Source organism: Lissotriton helveticus, chromosome 6 (genome assembly GCF_964261635.1).
Source record: "Lissotriton helveticus chromosome 6, aLisHel1.1, whole genome shotgun sequence".
In the NCBI taxonomy this organism is placed as follows: Eukaryota; Metazoa; Chordata; class Amphibia; order Caudata; family Salamandridae; genus Lissotriton; species Lissotriton helveticus.
In genome coordinates, this window is record NC_136067.1 from 1404498481 (window position 1) to 1404519522 (window position 21042).

General features: G+C 45.7%; 1 protein-coding gene across 2 annotated transcripts in view; it reads left to right on the forward strand.

The window, feature by feature from the left end:
* Positions 1-21042, forward strand: part of MAP3K5 (mitogen-activated protein kinase kinase kinase 5) — a 1111277-nt gene that overhangs the window by 411477 nt on the left and 678758 nt on the right. For both annotated transcript variants that reach the window (XM_078649188.1, XM_078649189.1), the window contains exon 5: positions 14114-14282. In XM_078649188.1, the coding sequence (XP_078505314.1) occupies positions 14114-14282 (169 nt within the window). The remainder of the gene's footprint in view (positions 1-14113; positions 14283-21042) is intronic.

A 21042-nucleotide genomic window follows, 5' to 3' on the forward strand; every position in this document is an offset into this window, starting at 1 on the left:
AGAGTGTGAGAGTGACAGCAGAGTGTGAGAGTGACAGCAGAGTGTGAGAGTGACAGCAGAGTGTGAGAGTGACAGCAGAGTGTGAGAGTGACAGCAGAGTGTGAGAGTGACAGCAGAGTGTGAGAGTGACAGCAGAGTGTGAGAGTGACAGCAGAGTGTGAGAGTGACAGCAGAGTGTGAGAGTGACAGCGAGAGTGACAGCGTGACAGCAGAGTGTGACAGCGAGAGTGACAGCGTGACAGCGTGACAGCGTGAGAGCAACTCAGCAGTGTATGCTTGTGCTCTGACACACAGGAGCTAAAACAAAGAACAGCTGAACATGTGTCTTGGGAGCTTCATGGAGGCAGCCAGCCCTCTGTGAGGGGAGCAACAAGGAGGGGACGCCCCAACCAGTCACGCGCAACTACTCAAACGTGACGGTCTCAAGGGGCGGGTAGGGGGCAGATCCTCTAAGTGCTGGGGTCACTGTAAGACCTAGGTCTTGAGGTCCTTGACACCCCGACCCCGGGAGCTGACAGGTAGCCTGTCGAAAGCATGACCCCCCCTCCCCCAATCGAAGCACCCCAACCCCGGAGCTGACAGGGAGCCCATAGAAAGCATGAACCCCCCAATCGAAGCACCCCAACCCCAGAACTGACAGGGAGCCCCTCCCCCCCCCTGTCGGCTTCGATGTCTAGTGCACGACAAATATGTTATAAAATGAACTGGTGTGAACTCGGAGAACCCGATACATAACAAAATCTTCTGTAAACATTTAAGCCGCGTCACGCTATATTTTACTGTAAACCACACTTGAAAAGGTTAATCTAAATAAAAGGGCTGGACCTTAACATAGTGTGAGGCGTTTAAAACCAGCAACAAAAGATAAGAAAGGTAAGATCACGCCACGTGCTCCCTCACATGGAAACACAACAAGATGAAAAGATGCGTGTTGTTAGGTCTCACACTTTCATGAACACCTTACCTTACCATCAGAGGTAGCGCCTCATTTCATGAATCAGCCTGAATATTGTATGCTGTTCAAGCCTGCACCCACCCCAAGCTAGAGGAGCAGGCTAGTGAAGTAAAAGTTCTGCAATGACATCCTTTATCTGTTGACATTGCCAAGGTTGTACAGCCAGGGTGAACAAATGATAGGCCCATGCACACGTGCTCGCAGAAGCCTGGAACATCTGTGAGAACTCGAGGTTGCCATAGCAAACCTTCATCCACTTTGCATCTTCTTACAAAGAGGGATTTCTGGCTTGTGGGTCCTGCCATTCCATGTTCCCGGATGCAATTTATTTAATGAATATACCTTGATGGTACAATGTGTAAAACTGAAAAAACAATGCAACAGGTCTCGCAGTTATCCAGTATTGGGGTATATTTCATAGATTCACATGTCTGCCTGAATCATTCCCCGTCGTCGAGGCAGGAGTCCCACGGTAAAAATATATACAATAGCAGTGCCTAAAAATTTCTTGTAGTAGGCTGGCAATGCCTAACTAGGCCCAAAACGTAGCAGCCTATCTACCTTATTATGTAAAAAGACCTGAAATAATAGCCTCAGCCAATCAGCTGTCCTCACCCTCTAGAACCTTCCTAGCTCAGGCAGTTCTCCTCAGATTTTCACCGCACTTCGTGTGTAAGGGAGTCTCCCTGAGTGCCTACTCAGTTTTTGTCTCTTTTTCTTCAAAATGTCTGAAAAGAAGGCTCTTTTCAAGGCTTGTGGAACCTGCTATAAGAAGAGGGTCCATGTGGACGACCAGCACTCTGACTGCATCTATTGTCTGCACCCTTCACATGTTGTGAAGGATTGTAGGATTTGCCGTACCTTCCCTTCAAAAACTATCAGGGATAGAGAGGCAAGGGTTCTTTCGTGGTTAAAATCGTCTTCCACAGATGATGAGGACAAGGCCTCTACCTCGAGCAAGAGAGCCAGATCCAGGGAGAGCTCTTCTCCTGACAGGAGGAAAAAACTTAAACCCTCTCAAAGGGTCTCGGAACCCTCTAAGAGTGCATCGTCTCCTTCAAGACCGTCCACTGTGAGTACAGCCCAGACTAAGACTGTTTCTCTGGTGTCTATTCACACTACTACTTTGACCTCTTCAACTTCTTCTGCTGCGGTCACCACTTCGGCTATTACTTCTCCTCTGGTGTCTGCTAAAATATTGTCGTCGCCGGTCAAGCCTTGCACGACTAAGGGCCAGTTGCCGTCGAAATCATCGTCGACTGTCCCATCGACGACGCCTCCGTCGACGAAGTTCCTTTCAGCCGCGTCGACAAAGGCCCTGACGACGAAATCAACTGGCCCATCGACGATCCCATCGCCGAAGGTCTCATTGACGAAGACACCATCGACGAGCTCGTCGACGAAGGACTCGTTGACGAAGACACCATCGACGACCTCGTCGACGAAGGACTAGTCGTCGAAGACATCATCGACAACCTCGTCGACGAAGGACTCGTCGACGAAGAAACCATCAACAACCTCGTCGATGGAGACACCATCAACGGTCCCGTCGATGACAACATCAATCCAGTCGCCGACAGTTCCATCGACGGAGAAGCCGTCAACAGTCCCGTCGACGATAATTCCTATGACAACGGGTTTGTCATCATCGACTACTACAAAAACAATGGCATCCGCTCATCTGTTGCCCGACACACCTCCGACGAGGGTGCAATATTCCCATTTCCAAATGAAAACTTATCAGAGGCTCTCCACTATTATCCACTCTTACCATCACACCTTTTGGAGACATATGTGGAGGATGATTCGGATGAAGGTGAAGAGGATGAGGGACCTTTTGGGGTTGCCCGTCACCCTTCTCAATTAAATATCAAATATCAAGAGGAAGATGAGGACGATGACCAAGGGCATTATGCAAATGAAGATTTGTCAAAGCGATATCATTCGCCCCATACAAGACCTCCTCGTTCAGAGGACACAAGTTATCTGCCATCTACTTTAATTCAAGACTTACAAGCGATGTTGGCAGACTATCGCCAGAGATTTCCTCCAACTTCAGCTGCACCTTGTGTGCCGCCTGCCCCAGTTGACGTACCAAGGCCTCCTTCACCGCGAGCTTCAATGTCACCGAGGCAGGATACTGCCCTACACCCCACGGTGACACGGATACCTCTTCTCATGATGAGGATGATGACCGGGAAGAGGGCGAATTGCCAGACAATACACCCATAGATCCGTGGGAAGATTGTCATTCCCATGCCTTCACCGCCTGCGCCACGCCCATCAGATTCTCCGCCTGCGGATATTGGCGGATTTCATAACATTATGCAACGTGCGGCTAATCGATTTGAATTGTCTGTCACAGTTGAGCAGTCTGACTGCTTTTTGCATGACTTTAAAGAGGGATATCGCAGAGTTACCAGAGCTATCCCCATTATTGATTACATATGGAAGGAGGGCCTCAACATCATGAAAACGCCCGCTTCCATTCCGGCAGTCCTACCGAGAATTGAAAAGAAGTATCGTGCGCCATCCGATACTCCATCTTGCTTAATAGGACACCCTCGCCCAGACTCAGTCATATCCCAGGCAGCACAACAAAGGTCCAAAAACCCTTCCGCTCCTATTTCAACGCCACCTGACAAGGAAGGCAGGAGACTGGATGCCATAGGGAAGAAGTTCTCTGCCAATGCAGCAGTCTCCATTAAGGCAGCTAATTCGTTAGCTATTTTGGCCTGTTATGATAGACAGATGTGGTCAGATCTGTCTGAGTTCCTTGATCTGGTCCCTGAGGATCGCCAACCGGAGGTACGCAGGATTGTGCTGGAGGGAGAAAGGGCGGCATCAGAAATCATTGATTGCGCCCTTGATATTTCAAACACCAACTTCAGGCAATTGGCAGGAGCAGCAGTCCTCAGGCGTCAAGGTTGGCTCAGGGCTACCACCTTCAGACCTGAGGTCCAAACGAAAATCTTGGACATGGCGTACGATGGGGATTCCCTTTTTGGAAAACACATCGATGACGCTTTGCTTGCAATCAAAACGGATACGGACACCGCTAAATCCCTGGGTACCCTACAATACAAGAGAGGGTCCTTTAGAGGAGCAAGAGGCCGTGGTTACTCCTCCAGAGGGAATTATTCCAACCAGCAAAATCGACAGTACCAGTCTCAGTACAAACAACCGTACTATCAATCATCCTACAGACAGCCTGCCTCTGGTAGTTTCTCTCGTCAGGGAGGGAAACGGCGCTCAAGCAATCAAGGGCGTGATTCCAACAAGCGCCAATGAGCTTTGCCGGACGTCAGTCATTCATCCTCCCCTTCCCGTGGGCGCCTAAATTTCCGCCTTTTACCAACAGTGGCGGAAAATAACTTCGGATCAGTGGGTCCTGGATCTAGTCCGGAATGGACACACTCTGGAGTTTTTGCAGAAATCACCAACAGTGCCGCCCAGGGGTCCCCCTCCCCCTCGTCTTCACTTACTCTTCAAAGAGGCCTTAAAGATGCTACACAAGAATGCGATAGAACGAGTTCCTGCTTCCCAGAAAGGGAAAGGATTTTATTCTCGCTTCTTCCTCGTAGAGAAAAATTCAGGAGAGTGGCGTCCAATATTGGATCTGCGCAAGCTCAACAAATATCTAAAGAAACCGAGTTTTCGCATGGTCTCGCTGACGGACATTCTGAATTGTCGCAACAAAGGGGACTTTATGGCTTCTCTGGATCTGGAAGACGCCTACTTCCACATCCCTATTCACCCAAAACACCGCAAATACCTAAGATTTGCAGTGGCTGGCGTCCACTTTCAATTCAAGGTGCTTCCATTCGGCCTGAAATCGGCCCCAAGAATATTCACCAAATGTTTAGCTCCAGTGGCAGCCATGCTGAGGTCACAGGGAATACAAGTTTTCCCATACCTCGACGACTGGCTATTGAAAGGACCATCAAGAAACTCCACGATGGAAGCGGTCAACAGTTCCCTCTCCCTCTTTTCAAATCTGGGACTGACCCTCAATTCAAACAAATCTCAGCTTCAACCTCGCCAGGAGTTGACCTTTCTGGGAGCGGTGTTGAACACATGCCAGTGCAAGGCGTTCTTGACTCAGGAGCGGCAAAACAAACTGCTAAAGCTCGCAAAACAAATATTTGCAAGAAGGTCACTTTCAGTTCGGACATTTGCTTCCCTTCTAGGGATGTGCTCGTCTGCAATCAGCCTCATCCCTATGGCGAGACTCAGAATGAGGCCGCTGCAGGAGGAATTACTTCAACAGTGGAGGCAAGTCAACGGATCGTTCGACGGCCGCATCAAAGTGACGTCCAAGATGAAGCAAGCCCTTCTCTGGTGGTCGAAGGCGCACAATTTGTCACCGGGCCTCACTTTTCTCCACTACATACCAGAGTTCACCCTGACTATGGACGCTTCCTTGGAAGGTTGGGGAGGTCACCTTCAGGACCTTCAGATCCAAGGACGATGGTCTCGTCAGTACCGGCAGAAACACATCAACAGCCTGGAGCTGAGAGCCATTTTTCTGTCCCTACAAGCCTTCCTTCCAAGGATTGCAAATTCATCTGTGCAGGTGCACACGGACAATACTACCAGCATGTACTATATCAACAAACGGGGAGGAACGAAATCTCTCACCCTGTCGCTGGAGGCTCAGGAGATGTGGGAATGGGCCATACACCACGGCATATCCCTCAGAGCAGAACATGTGCAAGGCATCCAGAACTCTCTAGCCGACAACCTCAGCAGGGCTTTCACGGGCTGTCACGAATGGGAGCTCGAACAACATCAAGTGGAGAGTATTTTTCAAACATGGGGAACACCAACACTGGATCTGTTCGCCACGCAGCAGAACAGCAAATGCCTGTTTTATGCCAGCAGGTTTCCTCAACAGGGGTCAAGGGGAAATGCCCTTTTGATGAGATGGTCCGGAATATTTGCATACGCTTATCCTCCGATTCCGCTCATTCCGAAAGTACTGCAAAAGATGAAGAGGGAACATTGCACTCTCATCCTCATTGCCCCCCGTTGGCCAAGACAGTTTTGGTTTCAGGAGCTCCTTCTACTCTCTCAGAAGCCTCCACTTCGTCTCAAACCAACAGTGTCAATGTTAACAAGAGAGGGAGGCCAGATCCAACACCCGGATCCTCAATCACTGCACTTGCACGCCTGGCTCCTGACTTCCTAGAGTTCAAGGACCTTAACATCTCCTCAGACTGCAGGGCGATTTTATCACAGGCCTGTGCGCAAAGTACCATCAGGACATATCGTTTTAAGTGGAAACGATTCTGTTACTGGTGTGGAGAAAATAATGTTCATCCAGTTCAAGCTCCACCTGAAGCCATCCTTCCTTATCTACTGTCTTTAGCCAGGGCTGGACTGGTTTTCTCGTCCATTAAGGTGCATCTGGCGGCAATATCCAGATTCAGGAAGAGTTCCAACAAACCATCCAAGGGCTATTCCGAGCGTTTCCACCAGTTCGGCCTCCTCCTCCTGAATTGGATCTTAATATTGTTCTGTCTCAGCTTCTAAAAAGGCCTTTTGAACCTAGTCACAAGCCGGAGCTAAAGTTTCTAACTTGGAAAGTGGCTATCTTACTGGCTCTCACTTCAGCCCGCAGAGTCAGTGAGATACAGGCCTTCACCATTGCACAGCCTTTCTTACAATTTTCTAAGGACTTTGTGACGCTTAGAACCAACCCAAGATTCATCCCAAAGGTGCTGACCCAATTCCACATCAATCAACCTGTCAAGCTCAAGACTTTTTTCCCCGGATCCTAAAACTCCGGCGGAGAAGGTTTTACATTCCCTAGATGTGAAACGCTGTCTTAAGTTTTATCTTAAAAAAAAAAAAGGACATACGCAAATCTACTTAGCTTTTTGTTGCCTACGGTCGAGCCACCATGGGCCAAGCTGTAACAAAGGCAACTATTGCTAGATGGTTGTCGTCTACAATTATCTTCTGTCATGACAAAGCTAACAAACCTTTGACGAGGAAGGTTAAAGCGCATTCCACCAGAACAATGTCAGCGTCGACGGCCCTTTTCGCTGGAGTGACGCTGGAGACACTTTTACGAAGCACTACTGCCTGCAGTCGGCAAATCATGATGATACAGCAGTTGGAGAAGCGGTGCTGCAGCATCATCTTCACTAAGGTTAGATCTTTTATAGTTTTTTCATCTTCATTTGACTGTTGTAAGCATATGTATTTCATTATGATCTTTTAGCACTTTCTACCCCTGTCCTATCTCTTATGTACTTTATGAAGGTTTTGATGCATATGTTATGTAAACAAGTTTGTGCTCTATTACCTTCCTGGTTGTGTGGGGGTGTATATGATTTATTTTGTCTCCCACCTTCCTCTAACGACAGACATGATGTCACTGCTTGCTACTCTGATTCAGGCATGTGAATCTATTAAAGATACCCCAATACTGGATAAGAAAAACAGTTACTTACCTGTAACTACGGTTATCCAGTATTGGTATCTTTCATAGATTCACATGCACCCACCCTCCTCCCCGGCAGGGCAGTTCTGTTTATGGATACTTAGTCTCACTTGTGCTGGGAAAATCTGAGGAGAACTGTCTGAGCTAGGAAGGTTCTAGAGGGTGAGGACAGCTGATTGGCTGAGGCTATTATTTCAGGTCTTTTTACATAATAAGGTAGATAGGCTGCTAAGTTTTGGGCCTAGTTAGGCCTTTAGGCTTTGCCAGCCTACTACAAGAAATTTTTAGGCACTGCTATTGTATATATTTTTACCGTGGGACTCCCGCCTCGACGACGGGGAATGATTCAGGCAGGCATGTGAATCTATGAAAGATACCAATACTGGATAACCGTAGTTACAGGTAAGTAACTTGTTTTCTTATGTGAGTTTAAGCTATGGACAATGTAAATAACAATGCCTTTTATTTTTGTTTTCTTTTTAAAAGCTTAAATAAAAACCATTGTTATTTACAATGCCAATAGCTTAAACGTGCGTAACTGCGAGACCTATTGCATTGCAAATGCTGTTGTAAATGGGAATAATGATGGCCTTGTCCCAGGAGGGAGGGAAACCACACACACAGGCCGCATTAAAGACCCATGCCAAAATCGTTGCCCAAACCGCAGGGTCAGCCTGATGCAGGTCTGAGGGGACACCATCCGACCCAGGAGCTTTCCGGCCAGAGGTTGAACTGATAGCTTTGTAAATCTCATCTATGCTAAAGTGAAGAGTCTGATACTAGCTAAGTCGGAGTAACCATGTGCCACAAATACTTCTAAGTTGTTACCACTATACATGCCTTCGAAGTGCTGGACCCAGCGCTCAGCAGGTATAGTACAATCAGTTCTATGGTTGGCTGTATCAGAAAACCCAAAACTTTGAGCTGTCGGACAAAACACTAGCTTGTCCGAGAGCCTCACAAGCTTGTTCCCTGATGCACTTCTTCCTTTGTGGCATGCAGACCTATAAGCCTTCCTGCAGCTCCTGACTGTTACCTCATCTCTCAGGGCTTGCTTGAGTGCTAACAATAACTTCCTATGGGCTGTAGTGCAAGTACCATCAAACCACCTCTTGGCCTTAGGGCCTTTAGTCCTGCTCTTAGTAGAGGCTGTCTCTAGACTAGAGGCTATCTGTTTAGTTATTTTGTCAAATGCATCCAGGACAGCCCTTTCCTGTGTATTAATGTCCATGCAAACTGAAATCTCTGAGGAGCATACGGCATACAGATTGTCCAGGAATCTTTCCGGTATCACCTTCTCCCACTTCAGCCTACGCTCTTGATCTTTGGTACCATTATCCTGGTTTGGGATACTCCAACCCTCGGCTCCTTGTAGAGCAGACAGATAGCCCAACGCAAGCATTAAGGATCATGATCACTATGGCTGCTCCAAGAAATGCTCAGTTTCTCTACAGCCTGGGCTAGAGGTGATGAAAGCATTACGTAATCAATTGTACCAGGGCAACCCCTACCTGTGTAAGTGGGAACCGGCGTAGTCACCTCAGTTTGCTCTAAGCAGTACAGGTTGTTGGCTGAGAGGAGCGCCTCTATGCGAGTGTCTAATGGTGAATGCTCAAAAGGTGGGACCAAGGATGAGAACCCCCCTTGGTCCAATGAAGCAGTGCAATTAAGGTGACATAATGAATATTAAAGTCACCCAGGATTATTATCTCACAGTAGGAGTGCTTCCCCCTCCCCATAATATTCAAGCAGCCCTCCAGGGCTACTTAGTGTTCTGTCTCCAAGCTTCTGGTAGAGGAATTATACAAATTAACGACTAACAGAGTGGAATGATTATTAAATGTCAGCTCCGCTGCTAACAGGTGTGGTTATTGACACTCTATCAATCTACTTTTGCAGGTTAATTTAAGTGAGACCATTAAAAGACCCCCCCCCCCCCCCACACCTCCTCGCTCTTCCCGCTGTTGAGGAAGTTGCACACTTAAAAAACGAGAGAAAAGCATCCCAAAAAGATATTTGTGATGTCCCAGGTTTCCTGTAGGGCAATTATATGACATGATAAAAGAAAGCTCTGCAAAAGTGTCATCTCTTTTTGACCTTAAGCCTGCTATATTCCATAAAGGTTTTTTCACACAAGAGGGGGGCAGGGTTATCAGATGTTAGGACTTCCTTGGGTGAGCGAGCAGGCACGGGCTTGGGAGGTAAGGCACCTAAAACTGAAATGTTAGAAACCGGAGCCACGGGCCTAGAGCTTTAGTTTAAAACTCAATGTGAAGACTCGGTTTCAAAAGATTCCAATCTTGGCAGAGTTTTGATGCACCCAAGACAAAAAGCGGTAATTACCTGTAGTGAAAGAGGTCCAGCTCTATATAGAAAGCAATGAGTGACCTCAATAAGGTTTAGCAGGGTGGTGCTGTAGCAGAGGAGAGGCAGCAAGGCTGTATGTCTGCTTGAGCTGAAGCAAACAGCATTAACTGAGTTCTTCCATATGTTTCGACCCACATCTTATCAGTCCGACATTTTCTCAATATAAATCCTTTACCATCTCCTCAAAATACGCCTGTTTTCAATATAAAAGTTATTCCCACTGATTAAAATGCTGTTAAAAGGTATCTCCAAGTTGAGTAGAGCATTTTCGTTTCCTTGGAGAGGCCTACACTGACTGGGAAACTTGAAGGATGGGCACCTTCCTAAATGCAGTGCCTTATGCATAGGTTCTTCTCTGTGTCCATTAAGAAATGGTGGAATCAATGGTGAACTGTTATTCAACATCCTTTACTCTAGAGTAAAGGATTTTAATAGGAAGGGGATGCTCCCAACACCAATAAGTTAACTGACGTGAAGGTGCTAGGGAATGGCCTAAGTAAGATCTCTAAAGAGAAGATGGTTTCTTCTGTGAGCTACTTAGAGAACACTAGAAGGCTGCAGCTTACCTGGGAATTTTAGGATTATGGTTTTCCAGTAAAGCTAATGCTGCTGTAATAATGGACTCAAACACCACTAACCAAGAAAACAGATTTGCATTTAATAATGGATCTCACTGTCAAAAGACCATCATATTTTACTGTTGTCACGTTCATTTATCTGTTCTTCATGCCTCATTCTCATAAATGTAAGGCAAAGAAAGAAGTGTAATTTCCGAATGCAATCGGGAAATGGCAACATTCACTTGCTACCAACATTTCCTAAATTAATTTGGAATAGGTCAGAGTGACAAAAATGTCTTTGCTTTAAGTTAATAAGTTAAAGCGGTTTGATGAATGAATGCCATTGTCGTAAAATGTTGGGCCTTTGGGCATTGTATGATCATGCTAATCTAAATTCCTAATTATAAAATTCTGAATAAAAACAATCCCACATTTGACAGTACTTTCCCATCCCCAGTGATGACCTTCAGGACCAGAGTTGCTTAGTTTTGGATTTAAATTTGGGTAGAGCTTAGTGTTTGATCCTCTCTCCTAGACTTTAGGTTTATAGACTTGTACCTCTTTAACACTATGCTGCTTTACAGATTTGAACTTGACGCCCATTGGGCTAAGTTAGCGCGATATAAGACACAATTTCATTCAATTTCATTCAATTAAACATGTCCTCCTGGGATGCTAGTTCATGCACTCCTCATGATTGCATCCCATGCTCAAAGTGTTGAAAGTGAAATGCATGATGACCAACTGCAATCCTCTTTGTCAGGTTGGTTGTAGTTCAATGACCTTTTGTACTCATCCCAGTTTTTAGGTCTTGTACTTGGCGACGCAGCGCGAAGCGCTGTTGCCAGCAAGATCTATTGTTGCTGACTTGCCTCGGAAGTGGGACAGGAGATGGGCACGCGCATGGTGATTGGAGATTGGAGCTGGTGCACACGCACGTACAGCCACACGGTGTGCACATCTCCTGTCCCCCTTCCGTCCATGCAAGCCAGCTGCATGCAGTAAGTGCTGCAAGAAATACACACGCACCAGCCGCCCCCAGCCAGTGCACGCGTACTCGTCTCCCTCAACAACAAACAGATACACACGCATCAGACGCCCAGAGCCAGTGCACGCCAGTGTTTCCCTCCCTCTGGCGTTTCAGCCCACGCTCTCCGACTCGGCCTGCTCTCACCTGCTGAACTCCAGCAGCGCCTGCTTCGCCGAATTCACTTGTTTTTTGTTGTTTTATTTTTTTGCTTTAGGCGCTTTGGCAGCCCCCTCCCTGGGCCGCACCAGCCGCACCAGCACTTATTCAGGCGCCGCTACTGGGCACGAGCTGCAGGGCACGCCGATGTGCACGCTCACGCCTTGCCTACAACGTGCACGTGACAGGGTTTAAAAGAGCACACACGTGGGATCGCGACCACGCCTGGCGCCCCCCCAGCGGCCCACCTCTCCATCCGGTGGGTGTTATCGTTCGTGGACTCTCAGCCCCAGCACAACAGTCTCCAGCCGCCAGCTTTGTTGAGGCGCTATCAGCAGGCGCCCTTACTGGTTATTTGTTCTGGGGCTGGAGCATCGGCACAGCCCGGTCAGTATTGGCGCACGAGCAGGCCCACTTTGTAGGCCGGCACCCATCTCCTATGTGTGTGTCCAGTGCCTGGAGTGTGCCTCGGGGCCTCCTACCGGCGTAGGCTGACAGTCGGCGCCTCCCACCAGGCTTTGTTACAGTATAGCCTGCAGTCGCAGCGTCCGCCGCTGCTGTTCGCTTCCTTTTGCTCATGCCCCGACCGAGCTTCGAGCTGGCTCGCCAATCACTTGCCTCCCAGTCCCTCCGTAATTCTCGGCTCTATATGTAAACGGCTGCGCAGTGTTTCGGTGAACATGCTTTGCAAATTTTGCCAATGAACATATGCTTGCTTTCCAATTGCATTTCTCCAAGAATGTTTCAGGTTCAGAGCAGACAGTGCACTCAGGTACTGGCTGCATAAATCAGCACCGGCACTTGTGGTTTAAAATGTGTCCGGGGGCTCTATAGCATGCAACGTTCCCTGTATAATGTGAAACTTCCAGACAATTAAGAACCTGCTGCCCCGCCACACGCCTTCATTCCGTTCCACAAACTCCCCGCCCACTTCTTCCATCTCGACTAACCTCTGACCTCCTTAGGCCCCTTCCACTCCCTACCCTGATCGTCTCGCAGCCATCCACCCAGTCACCCTGGAGGCAATCAATCAATGGCCGGCTGCGAGCCAATCGGAATCTCAGCGGGATGCTCAAGTATCCTGTGCAAACCACTTCATCTCTCCGTGCCTAGAAATGAGTCTGTCAGGCAGTCAGTCTGTAATACAACTGGTGCTCATGAAAGTAAAGTGCCCTGATACCTTCGGGTTGCGTTCATGCTATTAAAACTGCAAAAAAAAAAATCCTGAGCAGTAGGGTAGGGTCAGCCCAGCATGTCTGTGACTAGCAGGAGGGCGGAGGGACTTCAGAGTGCGTGCGGGGAGCAGAGAGGTTTACAAACAGCATGGATCTCGCAGCCAAGGGGTTGGTAACTGGAGTGCAGCGACAGGAAAGCACTGAAGTAAGGCCATATAGGTGTTTTCAAAGCTTGACAGGTGCATCAAGGGATACATGTGATGTCCAAGAATCATGGTTTCAAAAGAAGAATTATAATTTTGTTTTTATCTAGCACACGTATCGTTTCTGAGCACTATATATAACCGGAGTTGCTGTTTTTGTAGGTTTTTGACTTGGAGAGGCTGAGAGAATGTAGTGCAAATACATGCTTTGGGCTTCAATCCAAGCGGTGATACATGTTAGTACACAAGGGGAATGTATGTACGGGGCTCGTGTATCACAGGGTGGTTGGGACACTTACGCCATCAAGAGAACACGACGACTGAAAGTTTGGATATTGTTTATATTTGTGTCCCATTTGTTTTTTAACATCTTAAGCACATGTAACTCAAGAGTATGCAGAAACAGCTCAACATGGTATCAGACATTATGTTGGAAGCGTTATTCAGATTGAGATGCTTGTCCGACTGGCATGAACTGGCAAAGCCGCTGTAAAGTGTGTGCTGAAAATGCTAATAAAGATGGCTTTAAAAAACAGGCATTTGCAATGCAATAGGTCTCGCAGTTGGAGAGTTTGAGCTATTGGCATTGTAAATGGAAATGCCTTTTATTTACGTGTTGGTTTTTAAAACATAAATAAAAGGCATTGTCATTTACAAGGCCAATAGCTTAAACTCTCGCAAATGCGAGACCTATTGCATAGGTGATAATTCGAGCGTTTCACTCAGCCATTCAATCTGTTTCCTTGACAGCTTGTTTTGTATAACGTTGGCTTATTGACTTCTTAACCCTTTAGTTGCTAGGGTGTCTGCGGACCTCTGTGCCAAACAATTTCTCCAAAGTTTGCATGCATGGGTTTGTTTTACCCACGTTGGAGGACCACTTCCTTGTTATTTTTGCCTCTAGCCCACAATGTATGCATATACCATAAGGTCATATATTGGGTCTATCTTTTTACGACCTCCATGGCACTGTAGGTCTGTATCAGCAATAGAGAGCACTGATCTTGTCATTGTTGGTTAAGTATCTAGTGGTTTCTTAGGACGTGTCGAATAAAGTGTGTGCTCACTTGAGTGTATTTTCTTTATTTATTTTGGAAATAATGCAGACATTTTATGTGGGTATGGTAATTGTTAAAAGACTAAGTAAACTATGTTTTAATTGTTGATGAACACAAATTTAAATTAGTGCTTATTATTTTTTCCTTTCTTAATTTAGCCAATTTTTCCAAGAAGCCATTCTCAACGACATTCGAAAAGCACGGAATCTTTACACTGGCACAGATTTAGCCGATGAGCTATTGCGGATACGACAGCGTATGGACAACATTGAAGTACTATCTGCAGACATTGTCATCAATTTAATTCTCTCCTACCGAGATATTCAGGTACGTACAAACACACAGTTGATAACAAAAGCAAATAGTATTTGCATACATCTCTGAAATACTTTATTCAAATAAGATATTTTGCATAGTACTTAGTTCAGCAGTTATAATAATTCCAATTCGGTGCAGTCATGTGGTACCTTAGAGAAAAAGGCCTGATTTTTTTTATTTTTTATTTTTTAGAATTTTGGTCCAATGCAGTACTCTTTAAAAATTCTTTAAGATGCCATTAAGTAATTTTGGAGTCTCTCTATTAGATTTTACTACATTTCCCAAGATAAATTAATATTGCTGCAAGGAAGAATGCATTTTTATGCCCGAGAACTCAAACCTGGAGTATGCTAAGAAAAATTAATAAACATGTCATAGTATTTTACAAAACGTCAGCAGTTTTTTAAAATCTGTTTAAATTATTATTTAAGGATACTGTTTACGAACCATACGTTTATTGCCGATTGCCATTCATGGGAATTCGATGCGTCAATCTGTGACGCATTAAATTGAGCTGTGTTGGCCTATTTTGAAGACAAAAACATTTATAAATAACATTAAATAAGTGTGAACTCTGGACTCCGACACCAAATAAAGGGTGCAGATTACATATAAAACAAAATCTTTAGAAATATAGACTCAAAAATAGATTGCAAAAATAAAGATCGTGCAAAAATATTGCCTTATTAAATAGTTACACATTTAGACCGATTCAATGGCCACCTTTAGTTGTAATGTTAGTTACATTGATTACTAGTCCACCTCCAGCTCTTGATTGTGGGACCAGTGCTTTGAAGTTGGGTTAAATTAAATGCATGTAGATGTTTCGGTAGGTATGTATGTTTGCGTGATTCCTATTTATGCAGTCTCCATTATTAAGACTTTATTTTTGTAGCATTTATTTCAGGAGTCTGTACTTTTTGTAGAGCTGGGCAGGCCAACAAATTAGCAGGGAGAGCAGAGCCAGTGTTCTGGCTTGGCTCTACAAGCCCGTGCACGAGCCGAGCCTTGAAAATGTTCAGTAAGTAAATCGACAACAAATATGAAAAAATATAAGTCTTTTAAAAACGTTTTAAGAAGTGATTTCTTTATCACAAGGAAACTTTTCACCCTAGCACACCAGAATGTATTACTGCATAGAGCTATGTTTTTAAGAATGTACTTAGAAACATTCATGCCGACCACCAAAATGACAATGCCACTAGCGAACCAAAAGGTAAGTTAGTTGTAATGCACAACCTATATGTGGCCTAGATTCTTATTTACTTTTTTTGCAACATAATAGTTTATTAAATCAAATGTAAGAGGTTTTTATTCAGGGCAATCCTGAATTCACATATTTGAAAGTGCTTTTAAAGAGAATATGAATACAAGCAATAGGTCCTGCCTATGCTAAAGCTTTGCCAATGTATTTTTAGCCATGTTATACACCAGTGTGGCTGCTGTTCAGCATGCATAAAAGTTAGTGATGTAGAGGAGAGTGATGTGGCGTGCCATAGACAGGAGTAGAGTGTAGTGGACTTGAGTGGAGGTTTGTAGAGTGGAGGAGCGGTGAGTGGAGTAGAGTGTCAAAGAGTGGCATAGAGCGGAGTAGTGTATCGTAGAGTGGACTAGATAGAGTGGAGTAAAGTGGCGTAGGGGGAGTTGTGTGGAGAAGAGTGTTGTAGAGTGGAGTAAAGTGTAATGGAGTGGTGTTGAGTGACATGGAGTAAAGTGCCATAGAGTGGAGGCCCATAGAGAGGAGTAGAGGGGCAAAGAGTGTCATAAAGCGTAGTGGCATACAGTACAGTAGAGTGGAATGTCGTGGAGTGTGAGAATGTCATGTAGTGGCACAAAGTGGCGTACAGTGGAGTGGTGCGAAGTGGAGTATTGGAGTGGCATAAAATGAAGTAGTGTGTTGTAGAGTGGAGGGGTGTGTCATGAGTGGAGTAAAGTGACGTAGAGGGAATGGCCTACAGTGGATTAAAGTATCTTAGAGTCGATTGGGGTAGACCGGAGTAGAGTTTCATAGTGTAGAGTGGCAGAGTGGCATAGAGTAGAGTGTCCTAGAGTGGAGTGGTGTACAGTGATGTGGAGTGGAGTGTTGTGGAGAGTAGAGTAGTGGCATAGAAATGAGTAGTGTTGTTAAGTGGAGGGGCGTTGAGCATCGTAGTGTGCTGTGGAGTGTTAGAGTGGTGTAGAGTGAAGTAAAGTATTGTGGAGTAAAGTGTCGTGGAGTGGTGTAGAGTGGAATAAAAGGGCATAGAGTGGCATAGAGTGTCACAGAGTCAAGTGCAGTGGAGTATCATAGAGTGGAGTGGAGTAGCGTAGCATGGGGTGGCATAGAGTGAAATAGCAAGGTGTCTCTTACAGTGGAGTGTTGTAGAGTGGTCTAGAGTGGAGTGTCATAGAGTAGAGTGGTGTGGAGTGTCGTAGACTGGAGTAGCCTAAAGTGGAATATGCAGTGGTAGCGCACTGCGATTAGACTACACATTTTTTTATTGAAATGACCATTACATTTGAACATACAGTTTCACTCATTACCTATATAGTGGAAAAATGGGAATGTGTGTTGAAATGGCATCACTAAGTGTATTGATTTGTTTTAATCGTATTAAAGTATTTGTTTTAACCACACTTCAGAATTACAAAAAAGTGCTTCATTGGTGCTTTCCTAATTCTGATATTTTCTGAAATATTTGCACAGTTCATTTCCTTTCCACCTCCAGTATCCAGCAAAGTTGTCATTCAAATCCTGTCACTTTGATGTCAGTGAAAGTAAAGTAAAAAGTAAACACCAAGGTCCTTCAGAAGACAGAGTCTGCCATATGACCTCTGTCTTTAAATGCACAGCAAATGTGACAAGATAAGTTCAAAATGTAAAGGCCTGTTTACAAACAGCGAGCATTCGTGGAAGAATACAAGGAGTGATGTTAGACTATTCTCCATGGAAGGGAGAAAGACATGCTGAACAGCCTAAAACAAATAAAGCCAGTAATTAGAAAACAAGCAAATGTGAGTAACAAACAAGAAAGCCAGTGGTAACGGATAGGCTAAATGCATTCCCTGGCAAGCTTTCTGAATGTCACCAAGAAATCTTTTTGCAACCAGACAGGCTTCGACTTGAAAAAGGAGGACCAATAAAATAAAATATTTGCCCTGGATCACACAGTATGGTCAAGTGGGGAACCCGGGTTTTCTGGTTTCACATTGTGCAATTCTGCCACTAGATCAGTGCATCTTTCTCGCTCATATTTTTACATCAATCAATCAAACTGTATTTATAGCGCTGCTTATCTCCCGTGAGGGGGCTGTGGGTGTCAGTCGAAAAGCCAGGTCTTGAGTCCCTACCTGAAGTCAGCAAAGAGGGAACTATTTGAAGGTGGGGGGAAGGGCGTTCCAAGTTTTTGCAGAGAGGTAGGAGGATGATCATACTCTGGCGCGGCAGATGCACAGTGTCTGTGCGAGGGCGAGGTGAGCAGAGGTTTCTGGGTGGGTGGCGGAAGTTCAGGCGGTGGTTCATGTATGCCGGTCCTTAGTTGTGTAGGCTTTGAAGGCGTGGGTCTGGAGCTTGAAATTACATCTCTTCAGTATGGGGAGCCAGTGGAGGTCTCGGGTGCTGGGAGATGTGGGTCCTTTTGGGCAGGTTGAGGATCAGTCTAGCTACTGCGTTCTGGATCATCTGGTGTTTCTTAAGAGTTCACCGGTGGTGCCTGCATAGAGTCCATTGCCGTAGTCCAGATGGCTGGTGATGAGGGCCTGTGTCACTGTTTTCCTGGTGCGGGTGGGTAGCCATGTCAAGATTCTGCGGAGCATCCGGACGAGTGGAAGCAGACCGAGGGGACAGCGTTGACCTATTTTTTCATGGAGATTACTGTCTAGGATGATGCCGAGGTTGTGGGCATGATCTTTCAGAGTCGGTCCAAGTTTCGATGGCCTCCAGGAGCCGTCCCAGTGGGAGGAATGGCTGGTAAAAACCAGTACTTCAGTTTTGTCTGTGTTCAGTTTCATGCAGTTGTCTTCCATTCAGGCTGAGACGTTCTTCATTCAGTTGTGGAAGTTGGCTTCCGTCATGTTGGGGGTCACTGTGAGTGATAGGATGAACTGGATGTCATCTGCATAGGATATGATGTTGATGCCGTGCGCTCTGACCATGTCTGCTAGTGGCATCATGTAGATGTTCAAGACGGTGAGACTGATGATGAGACTTGTGGGATGCCACAGATGGTGTGCTTGGGCCGTTTGGTGAAGGGAGGGAGACAAATCCTCTGTGCGCATCCCGAGAGGAAGGATGTCATCCATCTAAGAGCCATGTTTTTGATTCCTCTCTGGGGCAGTCTGTTGACATCAAAGGTCACTGCTTGATTTTTTATTATTTTCTTTTGCCTGAGGTTGGAGCGTGGGTGGCAGGAAGAAGCCCAATCAAAGTTTGGCTCCTTTTGGGCTCTACTGTATAAGAGGACCTTTAGTTGAGACAGGACTCTGCCTGGAGCTGCAAGAGGCTCAACCACCTCTCATTTTTAAATTCTACTAGGCGTTTTTGTGAGACAGCGTGTTGATAATGAAATTTTCACCTTTTCATCAACTGAATGATATTTTGTTTCCTTTGATAGAGAATCAAAGCAACTAAATGTTGCAGGATGAGTCAAAGATTAGTCATATTCTGTAACAATAGTTTTTTGTAAATTTCCACTAACACAAGCACAAACTCCAAAGCAGCAATCTCGAAAATGACTTTAGCGCCTCAAAACCACCCCCATCACACTTTGCATTTATCTGTACCCACTTTCATTTTTCACAAAGTGGGCTTTTCGCTCAGCCTTTTTGAATCTTCAGGGATAAGTGTTCTCTCTCTCTCTCTCCATGATCACATTTTCTTTTTTACCTCTAACAAGTTTGGTTACAGGCTCAGTTTCCCCAAACATTATCAAACTGCTTCGGAAACCCGCAATTGATTTTCAGTGTCTTTATTGCCAGAAAGCAGTCGAGCAAACTTTTAATTATTAATTTTTTCAGTGTGTAGGTTGTTTTTTCACCCACTTCAAGGTAATTGTTCTTTTGTTATACCAGTAATTGTGTTCGCATCAATCTTTGATGTGTATTATGCTCTCCTTGCTCAAGCCTACCAAATCATTTGTAGTAAGTGCTTCATTTCCCGAGATTATTGCCAAAGCCCATGGTATCACTAATGGTGCAACTGCAGCTTGGGCCACCCACTCCTGCCAGTGATGCATCATGCCAGTAGTAATGGTTTGTGGATGCACAGCTATTTCTATTCTTTAGTTCATTGCTAATCTGATGTGCTCTGCTGAAAATAGCAGGCAGTGCCGCCATCTTGTAGACGGTCATAAAAAGTGTTATTGTTAGGAATTAGGTGCTAGTGCAAAGCACCATCAAACACTGGCACAAATTAAGCACTGATTACATGCAAGCAGCCAGCAGAAATGGACTCTTACTTGCTAGGCAACTGCTAAGCTGAGCCTTGTGAACCTGTGAGTATGTTACTGAGAACAAGAAGCTTTGGGAAGAGTTCCAAAAAAGCAAATCCCAGCCAATTCCATTCCCAACCCACTTGCCAGCTGAGGCTCTAAGGGAGGTTCATGGTAACTAGCAAACGTTCAACTGTTGATTGATTTTTAATTACCCAAGTTGGAATATATGAAGGCAAAATAGGCACAGACCTATGAAAATGCAGGGGCGGCTCTCGGCTCATGGCGGCCCTGGGCAGGGAGAGGGGGTCCGGGCGGGGCGGAGCCCCCCGGAGATCAGGAAGGTGTTTTAATAAAATGTCCCAAAAAAGCGTTAGATGACCAGTACCTGCGGCTGCTCCTACCCTTCCGAATTAGTCTCAGAACTATAACATTTAGGAGGAGGAGGGTATTGTGACACACGACATGAGGGAGTGGATAGGGAAAAAATAAGCCAATCAGGAACCAGGAGGAACGCAGGCGTGGAGGCCAGTGAAGAGGGGGACTCCGGGTGTTTGGAAGTGGAACAGAGCCGGAGGACGCCAAATCCCTGCCAGGGGCCGCCACGCAAATATGTATCCATCCTCAGAGGATTATTATATTAAGGATATATATTGGCGTGGCAGCCCCTGGGGTTTGGCGGCCCTGTGCAGGTGCACTGCTTGCACATGCCTAAGGCCGCCCCTGGGAGATGCCAGGGCGAGGCGGTGGGTAAGAAGTGACTCCTAATTAAAGCACATGTCAGCAGGTTCAGTGATGATCACCGGGTTAGTGTTTTCATGCTTTTCTCCAGTATCATTAATCATTGTTTCTACTAATTTTAGCAATTTCGACTTAGCCAAAATGAATGTTTGCAGTTTGGTCATTTGAGAGATTCTGGAAGTTTAGATGTTTATTAAACATACCAGGGATAGGGATAATACTGGAGGTGATTAATGATTTTTCATGGGTCTATTGCCCTTACGGGGAACCAGAGCATGTACTCTAAGGGATGCTTCTTCTGTGTCATCTTTGCTGTGAGACGTGCGTCCTAGTTCATGGATACAATTCCTAGTTAGATAATACTTGTGAGTGGATCCCATCCCTGGAACATGGCACGCATCATGACACGTACTGTTCCAGTAGGGATTTAGCAGAATGCAATGGGACCGAACTGGAAGAGTCCTGTTGAATCACTGATGTAAGGAAGTAAAGCATAAAAGGTAGCATATCATCATGTTCTTCCAAACTGTAAGTTCGCCAACTGAGACTTCAGCCAGGTAATTGTGCTGCTAGTATAATGACTTATTAGCAATGGCAGCTGGCACGGAACAAGGGTGGCG